Source organism: Ovis canadensis, chromosome 11 (genome assembly GCF_042477335.2).
Source record: "Ovis canadensis isolate MfBH-ARS-UI-01 breed Bighorn chromosome 11, ARS-UI_OviCan_v2, whole genome shotgun sequence".
Lineage (NCBI taxonomy): Eukaryota > Metazoa > Chordata > Mammalia > Artiodactyla > Bovidae > Ovis > Ovis canadensis.
Window position 1 is genome coordinate 43024477 of NC_091255.1, and position 18628 is coordinate 43043104.

Genomic DNA, 18628 nt, shown 5'->3' on the forward strand with positions numbered 1-18628 from the left:
AGTGCCTTCAGGGGCCTGTTGATGGCTGTTGGGCAGGTGCCCTGAGGAGTGTCACCGACTGGAAGGGACAGTTGAGGTCTTCAACATCACTTCTGTGGGGGGAGCCCTCCTGCAGAAGTAATGGCGGAGGCCATGCCGGAAGTAGCCACCGCACCCATGTTTCTCCCCGACCTCCACTGAGGCTGTGGGATGTTTTGAGATCCTAAAGTTTAGGTCTAAGACCAAAAGCTGGCCCGTTTTGAAGGTGGAGTTGCAGGACTGAGCTGGGTTTGAATCAGGTGGTGCAACCGGGGCAGCTGGTGGAGACAGGGGCTCCGGGTGCTCCTGCTCTCCTGCCGGTGCTGCCTCTGTGGCCCTGCCACCTGAGTCCTGACGTGGGCATGAAGTCCCTGAAGGTGCAGACAGGACAAGCAGACCTCGGAGGCCGGGCTCTTGGCAGGGTCTATGGTTCGTGAGATGTAGTAGCCGAAGTTGAGCGAGTCTCTTTGGAAACTGACCTTGCTGCTTCTGGTGGTCAGCTGTTGAGGGACAGATCTCTGACCTTGGGTTGGCTGGAATCCTTCTGGAGTCAGGGAGGCAGCTGTGCCCTGTGCCAGTGACAGAGTTGGCAACGGAGCAGCTCTGCCTCCTCCTCTGGGCCTGTTTCTTGGAGGTGTCCTCTGGAGGTACCTCTTTTTTTGATATATTCTGTAACTTCTGAAGAACAGAATTAAAAAAAAAAAATTAACAGTTCCATGAACCAGTGATGAGTGGCAGTCTATTGACGTGTGTGTCCTTTCCTCTCTGGGTTGTGTCTGATCTAACAGAACCTGGTGGCTAAGCCTCCCTGTGGACTGTCCCATGAGGGCACACGTCCCCTGACGCTGTGGGCAGCTCCTGCTTTCCTGCCCTGGCTGCAGGCACCTGCCCATTAGACGGGTGGCGGACAGCATGGGCTCTGGGCTCCCTGACCTGCTGAGGAAGCTGGGGGTCAGCCTGGACCTCCCCGTGCCGAGTGAGGAGGCCACACTCCTGTCCCCCATGGCTTGCAGCCGGTCGTGGTCAGGCCCTGGGCTCAGCCCAGGACTCGGCTGGTGGGGGGAGTGGTTTCTTGTCTCTGCTCTAAGAGGCGCCCCGTGCTGGACTCGCTTTTGTGCTTTGTTTCCATTTGCGTTTAGCCTGGCAGTGCTGGCAATAGGAGCAGAGTGGCTGGGCTGCAGCCCTGAGTGTCCGGTGCCACTAACAGGTCCGTCCTCCCCTCCAGGCGTGGGCCGATGCCTTCCGGAGCAGCCCTGACCTCACGGGGGTTGTGCATGCCTATGAGGAGCTGAAGAGGAAGGGTGTGGAGTTTCCCATGGCCGACCTGGATGCACTGTCCCCCATCCACACACCGCAGCGGGTGAGCCTCCCAGGAGCCCATTGCAGATATTCTCTGGATTGCTCAGCTTGTCAGCAGCTTCCTTAGAGCTCCAGGGCATCTCTTGTTGACAATAAAGCAGCGCCAGAGGGAGACAGCTGGCTGTGGGGGCTCAGTGGCAGCAGTGTCCCCCAGTTTTCACCCCATTATGAGGGCTGTGACCCCAGGGACCTCAGTGAGGATGCTGTCAGGAGGTGGCTGCTCCATCCTAGGAGGGTCAGGTGCCTGCTCTCCAAGCAGGGTGTCTGGTGTGGGGACTGCATCTCCTTGGGGGCCCGAGCCCCTCTGGCTCCACTTCCACATTGCAGGTGGCAAGGAGCTGATGGCCTCACTGGTCACAGGGCAAAGAAGAGCTTTCAGGCTTTTCAGGCCAGGTTAAGAGGCCATCAGGGGCTCGGAGGGAGCACAGGGACCTGGACTTTCCAGCGTTTCTCGCGTGGATCCACGAGGCCCCTGGCTGTGCTTTGTGGGGAACACAGACATATTTTATTTTTCGAGTAATAACAGAACGGTATTGTTCATATAATTACAGAGGACAGTCGGTAAATTGCATGATTACTGTTTACATTAGTCTACTTGCAAAGGCCAAAAAGTCATCTTCTGGTACCACGTAAGGGCTCCTGAGGGGCTCCTCCATAGCAGCGGGCCCTCTGCTCAGACCCAGTGGTGGTCCTGACAGAGGGAGGGCAGCCAGAGCCCTCAGGCTGCGGGGTCTGCCTCTCTGGGTTGCGTGGGGTGCCTGAGAGGTTAGTGGGGGAAGGAGAGATGGGGGGCAAAGGGGTCAGGCTGACATGCAGTCCCAGGGTGGGGGCAGTGTTGGGGGTCAGTGCCAGGCCAGCACATGGGTGATCTGGGTTGACAGAAGGCTTTGTGGTTGCCCTGCCAGAGCGTCCCGGAGGTGGACCCCGCCACGACCACGCCCAAGTCCCAGTCGCAGCCAAGGACGAGCAGTGGCTCCTACTCGGCCCCGCAGGCCCCGGCTCTGAGCACTGCGGGCCCCATCACTGCCAATTCTGAGCAGGTATTTGCTCACTTGGGGCCACAGGTGACCTGCCAGCTGTCTGCGGTCCCCTCCCAGGAAACAGACCAGGCCTCTCTGGATGGAGCTGGAGGAGGGGGTGGGGAAGTGGGAGGGGGTAGGGGGGATGGGAGTGGAAGCACATGGCCAGGGCAGGGTGGGCAGGAATCAGGCAGGAGCTGAGCTGTGAACAGTCATGACCCTGTGTGGCCCGCAGAGGCTCAGATCTACCCGGTGAGAAGGCCACCCGCTGTGGAGGCAGAGGTGGGAGGGACCCGACCATGGCCAGCACATGGCCTCCCTGCCCTGGGAAAAGGGAAGGTGGACACATTTGCAGGCGGATGGCCACCGAGACCCTCTCCTGACTGGCTGGCTGTGCTGGGGAGCTGGCAGCTGGGATCTGCCCCCTCCCTGGGTGGGGGCTGGTGGGGAAGGTGTGGCTCATGCTGGCTGCTGTGGTTAGACCTTGATTCCCTGGCCAGAGTCTGCAGCTGTGAGGTTCCTGGACAAGGCCCCCAGCCCTGCAGGGACCTTGGGTGCCACGTTCACTAGCATGTGAAGGAACAGAAACGGGCCTGAGAGGCTCGTGTCCCCTGCATGCCCTGCTTGGCCCCCTTGCCCCATCCAGGTGCTGCCCCCAGGGAACCCAGCTGCTGGCACCCCCACACAGGCAGATGAGAGAGGCCATGTCCAGCTCGCTGACCACTCCCTGCTCCCCCACCATTCCCCGGCCCCACAGATTGCCAGGCTGCGGAGTGAACTGGATGTTGTTCGAGGAAACACAAAAGTCATGTCTGAGATGCTAACTGAGATGGTCCCTGGGCAGGAGGACTCATCGGATCTGGAGTTGCTGCAGGTGAGGACATTCGGGCCGGGGTCACAGGAGGTGGTTCAGGGTTTGGGCCCATCCTTAAGAGGGACCGAGTTGGGGAAGCCCGTTATCGGCCCCATGCATCCTGGGGCCATCAGAGGCCAGTCCCTGGTGCTTTTTTCTTTCTTAAAAACCTGTTTTCCTGGTTACAAAATGCCAGTTGTAGGCTATATACCCATCGAAAAAGAAAGGAAGTACAAAGGAGAAAATGATTTCCTTTAATCCCAGTGTCCACATATAAGCACTGTTGGTTTTGGTGAATTTTCTTTCAGACATTTTTTCTGTGTTTATTCCATATGAGGTGATAGTACGTGTATAATTTTACGTTTTGTTTTGGTCACTCAATGTTGTCACAAATGTGCAGGGACCGTCAACTCTTCCTGTTCCTAGGGGCTCCTTGTGAGACATCTGGGGTGATACTGAGGTCCTTGGGCCAGGGTGGCTCATATCCTTGCCCACTGGCCACCTGCAGGTCCAGGAACCTGGCAGAAAGGGGTCTAGGAGTATGGCTGGCCCACAGGGCTCCTTCCCCATGTCCACCGAGCCCAGAGCTGGGACCTGGCCCTCCCCACACCATCTCAGAGGCTCTGGTGTCTGGGAAGTGGCGGCAGCTCAGCCCGCAGGGGGAGCCCCTCTGGGGGTGGGGAGAACGTGGTGTGAGGCAGTGTCTCCCGCAGGAGCAGATGCCTGGGCAGCAGGGCAGAGCTGACGGCGTGGCCCGCGGGAGCACCTCCCACACCTCCCACTCAGGGCGGCCGGTCTTGGTGCCTGAGGGCCACACCGCACCTGCCGTGGGCGCGCTGCTGCTCTTTCAGGAGGGCACACAGCCCACACCAGTTGTCTGGGCCTGAGTGGTGCTGGTCGTGCCCCTTCCAGCGCCCGAGGAGGGGGTGGGGAAGCCAGCCTAGAGGTGTTTGGGCTGTGGTCCCTGCCCTGGAGGCACTCAACCGTGGGCAGCCCATCTCTCTGGGCCCAGGCCCACCGGCTGCTCTGGACACGGAGTGGAGGGCCTCCCAGCTCGCCCACGTGCCAGCCACATGGCGGCCTGAGGGGATCCTCCAGGTGTTACCGAGGCTCCAGGACTGAGGGGCCTCCTGAGACAGCGTTGTCCTGTGTCAGCACCAAGTTCCTGCTGACCGGTCTGCAGTGGGCAGAACGGAGGTCCTGGCAGCGGGCACCGTGGAACAAAGCCAACCCCAAGCAGAGGGCACACACGCTGCGCGTGTGTGTGTGTTCAAACAAGACGGCTAAGGCTGAGCGGGCAGCATGCACTCTGCGCGTGAGTGTGTGTGTGTGTGTGTTCAAACGAGAGCCAGGGCCGACCAGACAGCATGCACTCTGCCTGTGTGTGTGCATGTATGTGTGTGTGTTCAAACAAGCCTGTCAGCCAAGACACACAGAACCTGATCTCTTGGCGTCAGCTCACAGTTTTCAAAAATAGGTTGCTTCCCATGACGTTTCCTTCCCCTCTGTTCTCTGACTCCAAGCCTGCCCACTCGCTGCTGTCTTATGAACCAAACAGTAAGGATGGGCCTGGGTGCCAGTGGGAGGCTGTCCTCTTGGCACGAAAGACTCACAAGCTGGCAGCGCTATGAGCAGGTCTGCTGGCTGCTGGCTGTGCCTTTCAAGCTGTCCCCGATGCCCCCCTCCTTTCCTCCCCCACAGCTGGGAGCCAGCCAGGCGGGGTCTCCCGGGGGTCAAGGCTGCTCCGGACAGCAAGGCTCCACGTGGGAAAGTGCCACAGTCTGCTGGCAAAGGGTCGGGCTGGAGGGCAGCCAGACTGCTCAGGGCAGAGCTGTCCAGAGCTCACAATGGGAATAAATGCGCTTGTCATCAGCCCAGATGTTCACGCCAGCAGAAGCTGCTGCAGATTTGAGTGTAAATTGCTGGGTAGGAGGTGGAGGACATGGGAAGAGGGAGGCAGAAGGTGTTAGCGAGGCACACCACGGCAGCGACCAGCATCTGGGAGGGTGACCAGTGGCTTCCTGCATTTCACGAAGGACCTGTGGAATGGCAGAGACTGGAGCAACGTGGGCAAGGCGAGGCCGATTCCCCCTGGGATGGTGAGGCCAGGGCCTGGAGTAGCACAGAGGCCTCTCTCTGGGCTGGAGAGACCTGCTGGCAGCTGGTCCAGCCCTTCCCTATGCTGGCCCCCCAACGGCAGCTTGCCTAGCACCCTCATTCCTGAACATCCTCAATGACAGGCCTGGGAAGCACCTCCTCCTCCAAACACAGGATTCGTATAGCCTTTGGGAAGCAGCTCGACAGAGCAGAAGAGCCACAGCTAAGGGGTTCCCGGGTGCCTTTCCAGGAGCTGGTGACTTGGAGCCTGGAGTAATCGCTGCCCTGGCAAAGGACTGGGAAGCAGCTGAGAAGTCACCAGCATAGGGCCAGGCGCAGCTTGTCAGAGCCAGTGGGGCTGTGCATGCTTGTTCATCCACGTCCACCCCCTGCCTGCGGCCCCACCAGCTTAGCATCACGAGTTCATCTCCTGTGGGGCAAGTCCTTCACTGCTGTGGTCGGCCGCCCTCCCTCGCTGGTGTTTCACAGCAGGAGGCAGTGCTGGGGAACCTCCATCTCCCTTGAGAGCTCTCCAGCCATGTCTCCTGGCTGCGTATGGGCTCCAGGTCTGGGCCTGAAACCTGAGGCTCTGCCTCTGTCTGCTGGAGCTCGGCCCTCAGTCGCACGTGGGAGTCCAGCCTTTGGAATCCTTGGGATCCTGGTGCCAACAGCCACGCCCCTTCTGCCCCCGCACCAGCCTCTGCAGCTTTGTCTGCAGTTAGCGATAACATTTAATTAATCCAGTGGTGCCCAGAACAAGCACTCCTTCACAGCTGTCCCCCAGCTCCTGGAAGGCTCCCTGCCCAACATTGTCTCTTCAAATAGCAGATGGTTTATCCCCTCTTGCTTCTTGCATCTCGTTTCAATAGAAACCAAGATGGCCAGGACCGTTTTCTCCAGAGAAACCTAGTTGACTATGTGTTCAGCTTCATTATTGCCCTCTTGTCGTCAACAAAGACTTCCTCTTCCTCCGTCTCCTCTGCACCTGCAGAGCACAGATCTGCAGGACCCCATTCCCTGCTCCTGGGAACCTAGCAAGATGATTAAAAGGTTGTTCTGCAAGGTGGGGATGAGAGTGTTCCTTGAAGAAAAGATGAAGGTGTGGGGATTAATTAGACAGGAAAAGGATATTTTGCCAGGTGCTCTGATGGATGGAGGGCGTTTGCACCAAGAGCGGTGACCAGCTGCTCATCCCACTGTTGCGAACCAGACCCAGGAGGCCAGACAGAGACTGTCCGTGGTGAGGACGTTCCTGTCTAAGCTGGGGCTGGTGACAGGCTCTGGTCGCCTTGTCTCAGCTCAGGACCAGAAGAAGGTGCCTGTCTGGGTGGCATGGAGCTGTAGGGAGGCAGGAAGGTCTGCCTGGAGCCACTGCGTCTGGCTGTGGATGATCGCTTGGAGGCCCTGAGGGTGGCCGGCAGGTGTCCATGGTGGCACAAATCTTTATGCTCTGGTCTTTCTCACTTATATAATCTCTCTCTCTCTTTCTTTTCCTTTGTAATTTTCTAAGATAATAACTTAAAAGTTTGAAGCAAGGAGAAGATAAAACTTTCTCTCTGCAGAGACCCCAGGAGGCCCCTGATCTGGGTCCATGTGTAGGTGAAGCTCCATGAGGGGCCCCCGGGTGCTGGCCCAGGTGTGGCGCATCCAAGGCCCTGCCAGTGGGTCGGGGGCTGTCTCGCCCCCTCTGCTTCAGCTGAAGGCCACAGGAGCCAGGCACTAATGCACACCTTTGGGTCTCCTCCTTCAGAAATCATCTAGTGCTTCCCAAATGCTCTGTAGGGTCAGGGAACCCTTCCTCCAGGAGTAAAACTCTACAGAGACCCCTAGCATATTAAACAAGTGGAAGCAGATGAGGCACCCTGGCTGTTGTGGCCGGGGCCAGAACCCTGGGTGGGGGGTGGGGGGCAGCGCCTTGGGCGTGGGAGGGCTCTGGGCAGAGCTTCACCTCTTCTTCCACCCCCTTCCGTCCGGGACAGCTGAGGGTCAGGACTGCTTGCTGTAGCCCTGACACCCCGCAGGGGCTGGGCTCCAGGGGAGACTGACTGCAGTCCTGCCTTCTCCAGGCAGGTGCTGTCCCTTCTTCAGGCAGGTGCTGTCCCTTCTTCAGGCAGTTGTGCCCGGTGCTGGAGCCACTGCCTGCAGTCCTTGGAGGGGCTTGTTCTCCTTGAGCTTGTGGCGCCTCCGCTGGGGTGGGTGGGAGCCCAGCTTTGCTAACTAGAGGTGAGGGGGAGCTGGGGGCATGCTGGAGGCGCTGAGGTGGGGCGTGTTCACAGGGCACAAGCAGTCTTAGCGGGTGCCCAGAAAGCATTGAGATGCGTGGGGATAGAGGATGGGGTAGCCTGTCCCAAGTGATGGGGTGACGTCTGGCATGTTCTGTTGAAGAGAGGAAGCAACTGCAGGGAATCGTGTTCTCAGGTTTTACAAGCGGTCTATGTAAAGTTGTTCTCCGCGCACAGCAGAGCGCACATTAGGACGCTTGTTCATCTACTCGGGGGCCGGGGCGTGGGGGTGGGGGGAGGTCCTCCGGGTCTCGGGCACACGCCCGGCCTTGTGGTGGCGTCTAGAGCACTGGCCCTGGGGTGGCTTCTAGAGTCGGCACGAGCCCCTCCAAAGTGAGCCCGTGGTAGCCGGGCCGTATGTCCTCAGGAGCTGCACCGGACCTGCCGCGCCATGCAGCAGCGCGTGGTGGAGCTCATCTCCCGCGTGTGCAACGAGGAGGTCACGGAGGAGCTGCTGCACGTCAACGACGACCTCAACAATGTCTTCCTGCGTTACGAGAGGTGAGGGGGGTGGGGGTTGGCCGGGGCGGAGCCCGGGGCGGGGCAGTCCAGGGCAGGGGGCGGGGTGGGGGCGCGGAGGCAGGTGCTGCCCTCCGTGAGCCTCAAGCTGCTCCCGTGTCTCCGGCCCAGGAAGGAGAAAGGCCGGGAACCCCTGGCTCCTGCACCTGCTCCTTGGAGGAGCCCCTGAATCTGCAAAGAATTAAGGGGGGAAATCTCTACCAGGGAAGATTTTCTCTTTCCCATATTTAGAAAGAGAGACTGTCCTCTCCTTTGCAACGTCAGTGTCTAGAGGCTCTGAGGCAAGGGGTGTGAATGCCACCGGTCGCTGCTGCCACAGGCACTGTCTCTCTCCTCCTGCAGACAAGTCAGTTTGGGGTTCAAGGTAGCAAACCTGCATATTCTCTCCCTTCCCTGAGCCTTCCCTTTGGAAGAAGTGTGGGATCCAGGCAGTGTTAAGCAGGCAGGTGGTGGTGAGTGTGTTCCCACCCTAGATTTGGAGGGGGCTGCCCTAGGAAGCTGGAGAAAGCGATGGCACCCCACTCCAGTACTCTTGCCTGGAAAATCCCATGGATGGAGGAGCCTGGTAGGCTGCAGTCCATGGGGTCGCAGAGTTGGACATGACTGAGCGACTTCACTTTCACTTTTCACTCTCATACGTTGGAGAAGGAAATGGCAACCCACTCCAGTGTTCTTGCCTGGAGAATCCCAGGGACGGGGGAGCCTGGTGGGCCTGCCGTCTATGGGGTCGCACAGAGTCAGACACGACTGAAGTGCCTTAGCAGCAGCAGCAACAGCCCTAGGAAGCACCTTGGCCAGGCCAGTGTTTTGCCGTCAGAATGAGGTGGCCTCCGGGTTGCAGACCCTGGCTGGACGACCTGGCATCACAGAAGGTCCATGTGACCAATGGGCATCTGGGCCTCAGGCTGGTTTTGCTGTGGGTGCCACAACTCTGGGCCTTGTTTCTGCTTCGACTCTGGCGGCAGCAGTGGAGTGGCCCTGTGTCCTCCAGTTGGGTGACAGGCCGACCACAGCAGGAATGTGGGGCCATCCGGGGCCCCAAGTGCCAGCAGGCACAGGAGTAGAGCCGGGTCGGGGGAAGCTCAACTCCCAGCCGCAGAGTCCTGGGCCCTGCCCTGCGTCTCCTGTGTCTTCAGTCTCGATGGACTGAGCGTCTCACCCGGTAAACGCATCTCAGGAATAGGGTAACAGTAATACACAGGGCTGGCAGACCTGGCCAGAGAGTCTCTGACAAGACTGACTGTCAGTGAGGGCACGGGGGAGGTGCTCCAGCACACAAGCTACAGGCGGGTTCAAATTCCTGTCTGTGTAGACTGGGTACAAACTGCATCCCAGCTTGTCCTCGGAATCCCTGCTCACCAGGCGTGACTGCAGCATGTGTTGGGGACCACTGAGGGGCAGGAGCCCCAGCAGAGCCCCAGCTGTAAGAGATCTTAGTCTACAGTGTCTGGGCTGCCATGCTGGTCCCTGCCTGGGACAGAATGCCTGGAGTGCAGGAGAGGAGAGTCTGTCCTTGGTCAGGCTAGGTCCTCTCTCTGGTGACTGACCCCCATGCAGCTGCTAGGGCCTGAGCCTGCCTTCCTCCTCCAAGTGCCAGCTCATGGGCCCCACCCTTTCCTCCATCACCTCGGCTCCTCACTCCCCAGCAGAGCTGCCCGACAGGGAGGGTGACAGCTCTCATCTGGATCTGGGATGCCCCCAGGGAAGATGGCTGACCCAGCGCCCCTTCAGGGCCCAGAGGCGCCTAGGGTCTGGGGGGGCCACAGGAGCTCAGTGAATGAGAGTTGAGCCAGAGGAACCCAGGGTGTGCTTTGATGCCTCCTGGATGTGCCAGCCAGCACCTCCTCCGTCTCCTGCAGTGCCCATGGGAAGGCTGACCCCCACCCCAGTCGCCGCCACACAGAGGCAGGCAGGACAAAGTTGTGTGTGTACGGGGTGTCTGCTCTCAGGCTCCCGAATGAGCCTGGGTCTCTACTGGCCTCTGGGCCTGCGAGCACCATGGCTCCACCTCCCCATACCCTCCTTACTCCACTTTCCCTTCCCCCTTAGGTTCGAACGATACAGGTCAGGCCGATCTGCTCAAAATGCCACTAATGGGGTGAGTGTTCCTTCTCCCCTGCCTGGGGGCTAGGAGACTGGCCTGGATTTGAACTTACCTCTGGTTTTCCTAACTGTAGTTGAAATATTAGGGTGATGGGAGAGCAAACTCTGAGGGGGAGGCTAGGGGAACATCCCTGGTGGGTAGGTGCAGGGAAACCCCGGGACCTTGTGGGCTTTCCCTTCTGGTTCGGCACGTCTCCTGCCTGGCAGGTGCTGAGCGAAGTGACAGAGGACAACCTCATAGACCTGGGCCCAGGGTCTCCAGCCGTGGTGAGCCCGACTGTGGGGAGCACAGCACCCCCATCTTCCCTCTCCTCCCAGCTCGCCGGCTTGGGTGAGTGTCCCTGGCCTCCCCCCACCTCCTGGCCTTGGGGAGCGAGGGTCCATGGGGCAGTGTGGGCTGGGTCCTGCTGTGCCAGCTTCAGCTCAAGGCTTCTCCCTAAGCTTAGAGTTTGAACCTGTTGGAAACCTGGAGTTGGGGGGTGGTGGTCCAAGGAACTGGAGGCTGTTTGGTCCTGAGGATAGGTGGCTGCTGTGTCGCACACAGACATCCTGTGTGGCCCAAGTGATCTCCTTCTCAGCGTCAGCCGGGCCACGGTGGCAGACTGGTGTCAGCTCCTCAAGTGCTGGACCTGCGGCCCCGAAGGCTGCTAAGGCCACACCAGGCCTGGAAGGGTCGGCAGCTGACTGGTGGCATGTGGGCACCTATGTAATATTTGTCACATAAAGGACCCTGGTCCATGGCCACTGTGACTGGCTCCTGGCATGCCCTGCAGGGCCCGCCTACTCACTGCTTGCCCTTGTCTGGGAGCAGCTTGTGGGGCTGTGGCTGTTACCCTTCTGCCCCTCAGGACTTCCACCCACCAGGGGCAGCCCGCTGGGGAGGGGGGGGTCCTTCCCGAGGTCAGGCCCACATGTGTGGTCACCTGTGCTGTGTTCTGTGTGCAGACCTGGGTACGGAGAGTGTCAGCGGCACCCTGAGCTCGCTGCAGCAGTGCCAGCCCCAGGATAGCTTCGATGTGTTCGCCCAGACCAGAGGGAGTGCCTCGGCTGAGCAGCGCAACCCGTACGCGGGGGCCCTTCTGATGGCTCTGGGGACACTGGGGGGCTGACCTTGGCCTGGCCTCATGGCCAGCACAGCGGGGCCTTTAATTTGCCCGGGCCAGGACTTCACACTCTGACTACTGGAACCTGGCTGGAGAGACTGATGCTGCGTGAGGCCGGCATCCTGGCCATGTCAGTCTGTCCAAGTCTGGGCTCTTCTGTTCCCCCTGCTCAGCACTGTGGTTGCAGAAACCGCCTGTGTGTGGGGGTGGGGGTGCGAGGGGGGCAAGAGGATGTGGCAGGCAGGCAAAGAGTTGGTTCCTCGCTCCAGGGGTATGGGGAGCAGCCTCCCTGACAGCGACTCTGACCACAGTGAGCCAGGTGGAATTGTGGGAGTTGATTCCAAAACACACAGCCCTCTGCATCTGCTTCTGGGACCCTTCTGTTCAGCCTTGACCCAACTCCTAGGGCCCAGCATCTTGATGCATCTTCAGCACAAGAAGTTGGGGAGTAGAAGAGATAGCCTCACAATGAGTGATAGACCCTGACCCTAGACCAAGAGACCGCCTCACTTGTCAGATGCCCCCAAGGTCGCTGCTCTGCTTCATATGGCTGCTCCCTTGCAGCACCCTGTCCTTGAGCCTTAGAGATGCCTCATATTGTTACTTGAAAGGGGGACACTGAGATGCAGAGGGAGTGAGCAGCTGGACCTCCTGGCTTCAGCTGCCTTCCGACCCCAGCCTAAATGCCGAGGCTGCCGAGCACTCGTGAGGAAGGTCCTGTGGCCAGAGGAGATGACCAGTCCACCTCATCCATCCCCATGACTTCCCTGTTTGTGCTCCTTTGTCCCAGGCCCACCTACGAGGACCCCCAGGCTATTGGAGTACCTGCTGTGGCAGCTGGTGGTCGGAAACAGAGCTCCGAAGTGGTAGGTGTGGAACCCTGCTTTTCTGCCTGGAGGGAAGGCCGGGGGGTAGGGTGGGTGGTGAAGGTGGCTAGAGAGTTAGCCAGAGCTGATGGCAGTGGGAGCAGGCCAGAGGGGCAGACCTGGGTGAGCCACATCAGCTCATGGAGTCCCCCCACCTTGTGGGAGACCCCGGTGTCAGTTTTCCAGGAGGAGACAGGCCCCGAGACGGGGAGACTTCGAGGGCAGCCCGAGAGTAGGCAGTGGGCAAGGCTGCACCCTTGCAGAGGGTGATTGGGAGCCCCACTGTGCCCCCTGAGGTGGCTCTGGGCTCTCAGGGTTCCTGTGGTCAGGGAAGATCTGTCCCCAGAGGTTGTAGTGCCCTGGGCTGGGGAGCACCCTGATAGGTGAGACCCTCACGGAAGGGATAGGAGGTCCCGTAGGCCCACCCACCTGTTCCATCAGAAGGGGGTTGGAGTTCTGGGCTGGCTGGGGAGCTGGGCTGCAGGGGGATGGGCAGCGCTGAGGGTGGAAGTCGGGTTGTTGGGGCCCCAGATGCCGCGATGGCTCTTTCTGCCTAACTGAGAAACGTGTCGCTGTGAGTGAATGAATGCATGTGGGGCGAACTGTAGCCCCAGAACAGCTGCCCACGCCTGTCCTGGGCTGGCAAGGGGCAGCGCTTCCTCAGCGCCAGCCCCTGGCCTCCAGCAGCCCCTGTCCAGGTGGCCAGAGCAGGCAGCAGTGTTGTGGCCTGCTGTCTGCAGGAAAGCTGCTCCCCTGGTCCCTTCTGGTTTAGGCAGCTTGGTGAGAGTCATGCATCTCTGCTCACCGGCCCCTAGGGGGCACCAGAGTGCCAGCTCGGCTGTGGCTCTCAATGCCCTGCCCCCTCAGACCCCTGAGGCTAGCTCTGCTGCGTGCTCTAGTGGTCACCGTCCAGCATCTCTTGTTGCTGAGGGCGCCTCCCCCTAACTCAGGGGCCCAGGGAGCTGGTGAGGCCCCTCCCCTGGCCCCCCAGCCAAGCTGGCCTGGTCAGCTTCCCTTTCTGCCTTCAGCCCTGCCCCCCCAGCCCAGGTGTGTCCCAGCACCAGTGCCTGAGGTTCAAGCTCAGGAACGTGGCCAGCTTCTCACCCTTCACCCTAGGCAGGCGGGTGCCTGGCTTGGCCGCCTCCGTCTTGTCAGCATCTTCACCTGCGGGAGACAGGCTGCTCCCCATGTGTGCTGCTCCATGGAGGGCATGGGAGCAGGGTTCCCATGGGCAGTGTGTGTGCGTGTGTGTGCGTGCGGCTGTGGGGGGGCATATGCCTGTCTGTGCATGTCCATGTCTGTCTGTGAGTTTGTGTGTCTGTGTGTGGGTATCCCTGTCTCTGTGTGTGTCTGTATGTCTGTGTCCATGGGTGTGTCCGTGCACACACACACTTACATGCGTCTTCAGGCCTGTACTTCAGGTTTTGTTGTTCATATTCTAAACAGTGCTGACCTGAAAATGAAAACTGGGCCAAGGGTAAAATTAAGAACACAACAAAAGGGGAAAAATTGTGTAACCGCACCTCCACAGTACATCCAAATCAGAAGTCTTAACTTTAAATACTTTTACTATGTAAAAAGGCAATATCCCCAAATTCAGCATTCACATTAAGAGTTGGAAAAGGAGCACGCAGGTAACCGAAAGGGGAAAAAGAAGAAAAAAAGCAGAAATGAGAAGAAATAGAAATGATTATGTCACAGCTGCTTCTGTGACGTCACCCCTTGGTGACCCCAAGAGTCCCAGGCAGGAGGGCATCCCCGCTGGCCTCAAGAGGTTTCCCGGGGTGGGGACAAGGCTTGAGCGTGCCCTGCCGTGTTGGGATGCCCTGTACTTAACTCCTTCTTTTATGCAGGAGTCGAGGGGTGTTTGGGAGGGGGTGGGGTGCTGGGTCCAGCTCCTCGGTGACTTAGCTTCTCTGTTTCTATGGCACCGGCTCTTGCCTTCTTTACCATGGGTCTTGCTGTGACTTTCCTTTCTGGGACGTTTCTGTCCTCGACCCAGAAGAGAGGTAAAGGTGGGGACTCCGCCCTGGAGCCCATAGACAGCTGGCTCATAGCCCAAGGAATGGTGAGCGGTCATCAACCGCGCTAACCCCCTGTCCCCCCAGCACTTCCCTCTGTCGCCTGCTGAGCCCCTGTGAGTCGGACAGTCCAGGGCCACCCCCCACCCCGGCGGGTGCCCAGTCTCCCCCTCCTGTCTGTCTCCTTAAGCCACAGACTTCCAGCCCCAGAAACACAGCTCTGGTTTTCTGCTGAGCTCGGGCATTTGCAGGAGTGAGGGGAGGGCCCTTCCCCCTTCACTGTCCCTGGAGCTCTGGGCAGTATTCACTTTGCAGGATGAGCACGAGTCCTGTGGCCTCTGCCTGGGGGGCGGGGGGCCCCCTGCTGTGAACGTGGCCGTCTTCAGCCAGTGGGGTCTGTGCCCGCCGTGTCCCCCGGAAGGGTCTGCAGCCCCTGAAGAAACACAGACACGACAGGAACAGAACGAGAGGAGTCCGGGGCGAGGGCACGGGGATCACACAGGCGGTCAGCCCTGGGAAGTAGGGCGTCTGCAGCCAGAGCCTGGGAGGGTCCCTCCTGCCTCATGATCAAGTGGCCCGAGTCTGTGCACAGAGAGGCCGCCTGCTCCAGCCTGCCTGCCAGGCAGAGAGCAGCTCACCTCTCACGGAGCCACCCTCTGGCTACCTGTCTCTACCGCGGAAACCAGAGGTCTTTGTGTCAATGGGGCCAGAGCAGAAAACGCTGGACACTCCAGGAGGAAGCAGGACTGACTCGTGGGGCCCGGGCCAGGATGGGCCAGTGGAGGGCTGTTCAGGCTGGGCCAGCACGCCTGGGCCTGTGAGTGGCACAAGGTCTCCTGGCAGAGCCAGGTGTGGCAGGACCACTACAGCTCGGACCAGGGTGTCTGCCCGTCCAGCTTGGAGCTGGTGACTGGGCCCAGCTACATTCGGGGTCATCGCCCACTCCTCCACAGCCCTGCTTGCTGCCCCAGGCCTAGGGCCAACCTTAGAGACACAGGCCAGGCAGGCCCTCATCTGCTTCTTTGGGGCAGGCTGGGGCTCCACCCATACGTGTGAGTGGCCTTAGAGCAGGACTCCTTAGAGCATGTTCCCTCCATTGTCCAAATTGGGAGGATCCATAGTGTGTCCTTGGACCTGTTAATCCTGCAAAAAAGGATACTGCCCACAACGCGCAGTGTGGCTTGGCAGCCGGTGGTGGCGCCGCTCCTACCTGGCCCCACCTAGAGCTCCAGGCTCCGACTTCAGAAATAAGCCAGGCTAACAACTAACCTTGCATCTCACCTGTCTGACTGCAGTGTGTTTGTTCTTTTTTTTTAAAACAATGTATATTAATTGCTTTGCCTTATTTCCCATAGAGTAGAAACCCAAGTCTTTCCAAACTGCCTGAGTACAAATTCTTTGCTTGGAAACTTTTTGTACTATTGAGTGAGACCAAGGGTTTGTAGATGGTGGTGAGGAGGTGGAGGGTGGGCTGTCAGGAGGGTCCACAGCCCCTGGATATCACCTTTGGGCACACCACTGGCTCCAGCCTCATTGGAAACAGCATAGGTTTCCCTGTGGGGAGGAGAGGCCCTGAGAACCTTCTGGTGCAGCTTGCCTGGGGGGGTGGGGGGCAGTGTAGGTGCCCCATCTGGCTTCAGGGTCTTCCTGCCTCTCCTGGCTCTGGTCAGAGGGCACACGGGTGGGGAGGGGCGGGGGGAGCCAGGGAAGCACAGCGGGAACCGCAGTAGGTCAGCAGAGAGTCTGCTCCAGGTTTGGGGCGGGGGCGGGGCTCCCTGTGCGAACCCGCAGCCCCCAGATGCAGCCAAGGGTGCCTGGCAGTGGCTGAGCTGGTGGCAGCCCCCTCCCTCCTGGGCCGGTGAGCGAGCCACCCGCCAGCCAGCAGCCAGTGCAGATCAGGGCTGAGGACACAGCCCATCTAGCTCTCCTGGGTGAGGGAGTCTGGGTGCAGATCCTCATTAGAGTCCCCTCATAAGAGGTGCCTTTGTTTCTCTCTCCTTTCCATCTCCTTCCTCCACCTCACACTCCGCAGACCCCTTGCCCAGGAGGTGCTCCCCGCAGACTACGCCAGAGCCCAGGTCGCTCAGGGTGAGAACACTGAGAGTCCTCAGGCCTGGGGATGCGCCCGCGGCCAGGGCTGTTCACAGGGCAGCCAAGTATCCAGCGTGTCTGACACGCCTGGTTTTCACAGAAACTTTGCCCTGGCGCAGTGCTCCCACATCAACCACGTGGCAGGTGGCTCGTGAGCCCAGGCGCTGCGTCCATCCAGGCAGCGCAGCCCATGCCAAGGTCATGTGAGCTGTCCTGTCACCCACCCGACCTACTCCGCACCTCTCAGTCAGGGGTCAGGCCCAGGGCTCCGAGCCCTGGGTTTCTGAATTAGATACAGAACGAGCAGCCCAGAAGTGAAGGGCTCCAGGGTGGTGAGTGGTGGAAGCTGTCGCCCCATATCGCAGATGAGGCCGGGGCCCACAGGCAGGGAGCTCCTGGAGAGGGGCAAGTCCACCCCAGGGAGGGGAGATCTGCTTCCGCCAGCTCGAGGGGTGAGGAGCTTCTCACAGGTCAGTGTTTATCTTCTGAGCGTGCTGGCTCTCAAGATAGGTCCAGAGGGGAAAACAGGGCATGATTCCTGAGCCCAGGGGATCAATTCTGAACAGTAAAGAGGGCTTAAAGCCAATGACCCCGTTAGTGGCTTTTTTCAAGCTTTGCAACCTGAGGAGTCTCTCTGCTCGTCCTGGGCAGGCTGAGGCTGGTGGGCGTCAGGGACCCCCTGCTCCAGCAGCTGGAGTTGCCGGTTTCTCCCTGGAGACGTGCTGACTCTCCGTGCTGGGTTCTGGCAATGTGGCAGGTGGCAGGAGACCTCCCTGAGGCCGGCATCCCGACTTAGAAGAATCACAGTAATGAAAACTTGCATCTCCTGTCATGAGAATGTGTCGGGTGGAAACCCTGCTGGCAAACATGAACCTGGCAGGTCGTGCCCCGGGTGCCCCTGCTCCTGCTCACTCGGGAGGGAAGGGGCCTTGGGTGCTGCCAGTGCCCATGGCGGCCTGCCCTGCAGAGCAAGGACCACGTGTCCCTCAGCCCCATCGTCATTTCAGGGTGGTTTTTCATTCCAGCATTCATAAGGTCCCAGTAGGTCAAATAAATACAAATAATCTGGTGGAGGTTGGCCTGCACGTCTCTGAAACGCCTGTGGAGGCCGGATATGGAGTCTGCCAGCCTGGCTGTGTGGCCCTGGTGTGAACCCAGCTGCAGACACAGTGCTGGAGAGTTTTCTAGAAACAGTGGGCTTGCGAGTGGGTCCCAAGAGGTACTTCATGGGCCAGCCTAGGTGAGGACACAGGTCACTTCAGTCAAGGGCCGTCCACTCGTTTCTCTAGGCAGGGAGCCAACGTTTCATTAGCGTGACTTCAGGGGGACTAAAGGTTACTCTTACTTCTTATCACATTACTATCTTATGACATCTGCCAGCAGCTTCACTGTTTCCAGCCAAATAGATTTTCGGGCCCTTGGCATAGGCAGCCCTGGCGTGGGCAAGGCCCAGGCGATGGTTGGACGCCTTCCTTCTCTCAGGACCCCGGCCCCCTCCCCTGCTCCCCCGCCCCTCCCCTGCTCTCAGGTGCCCTTTGATGGGGGAGGAGGGGGCCACAGGCAGTGCTGAAGGCTGGGAGGGGAGGGTGGAGCGAGAGGAGGCTGCTGCATTCAGGCTGCTTCGCAGTTTTCCCACTAAAGAGACACACAGATGACCACAGCCTACAGTCCCTCTGATCATCAGAGTGCTTGCTTTTGCCTGTGTCTGCTGGTGGAGGAATGTGCTGGGCTGCTGTGGGCCAGGCCATCCCTAGGCCTGGGTGCCCTTTTCACTTGGAAATGCCCCAGGACGAATTTCAGGATCCTTTCAGTGAGCAGAGCCCAGACCCGTGCCAACCCCGCGCCCTGCGCCACCCTGGGCCATGGACCACTGTGCAGCCTCCCTGTCCTGCCGGGGCCCTGGGACCAAGGGTGGACACACTAGTCAAAAAGTTATCCACTGAAGAATGCGTACTGCACCTCCTCCCCGCGCCCACCCGGCCGCTGCCCCGCTTCTTAGAGCCGCTGCTTTCCTCCCCGCCGCCTCCCTCGGCTGCTGCCCGCCTGCCCCGCGTGTCCCGCTCTGTGCGCCTTTGGTTGCCTTGGGCTGCCTGCACTGACGTGTCCGCTGTTCTGTCTCCCTGCCTGGCTGGGGGCTGCCTGGCCGCTGCCTGCCGCCTCCGCAGATCCCCGTGGTGCAGCCCTCGGTCATGGACGACATTGAGGTGTGGCTCAGGACCGACCTGGTGAGACTCCACGTTTCTGTCTGGATGGGGAGTGTCGAGGCCCAGGCCGGGGCCCCTTGGGGCTGGCCTGGG

The 18628-nt window shown here is 59.9% G+C and overlaps 1 protein-coding gene across 3 annotated transcripts in view; it reads left to right on the forward strand.

Annotated features, from left to right (window-relative positions):
* The window catches only part of TOM1L2 (target of myb1 like 2 membrane trafficking protein), a 72653-nt gene that overhangs the window by 48736 nt on the left and 5289 nt on the right, over positions 1-18628 (forward strand). The window contains exons 5-14 of one of the 3 annotated variants that reach the window (XM_069542996.1): positions 1244-1378; positions 2283-2417; positions 3154-3270; positions 7996-8129; positions 10197-10245; positions 10458-10581; positions 11196-11313; positions 12144-12219; positions 14222-14287; positions 18497-18556. In XM_069542996.1, coding sequence (XP_069399097.1) covers positions 1244-1378; positions 2283-2417; positions 3154-3270; positions 7996-8129; positions 10197-10245; positions 10458-10581; positions 11196-11313; positions 12144-12219; positions 14222-14287; positions 18497-18556 — 1014 coding nt within the window. The remainder of the gene's footprint in view (positions 1-1243; positions 1379-2282; positions 2418-3153; positions 3271-7995; positions 8130-10196; positions 10246-10457; positions 10582-11195; positions 11314-12143; positions 12220-14221; positions 14288-18496; positions 18557-18628) is intronic. The other 2 variants (XM_069542994.1, XM_069542995.1) reach the window with 2 other exon arrangements.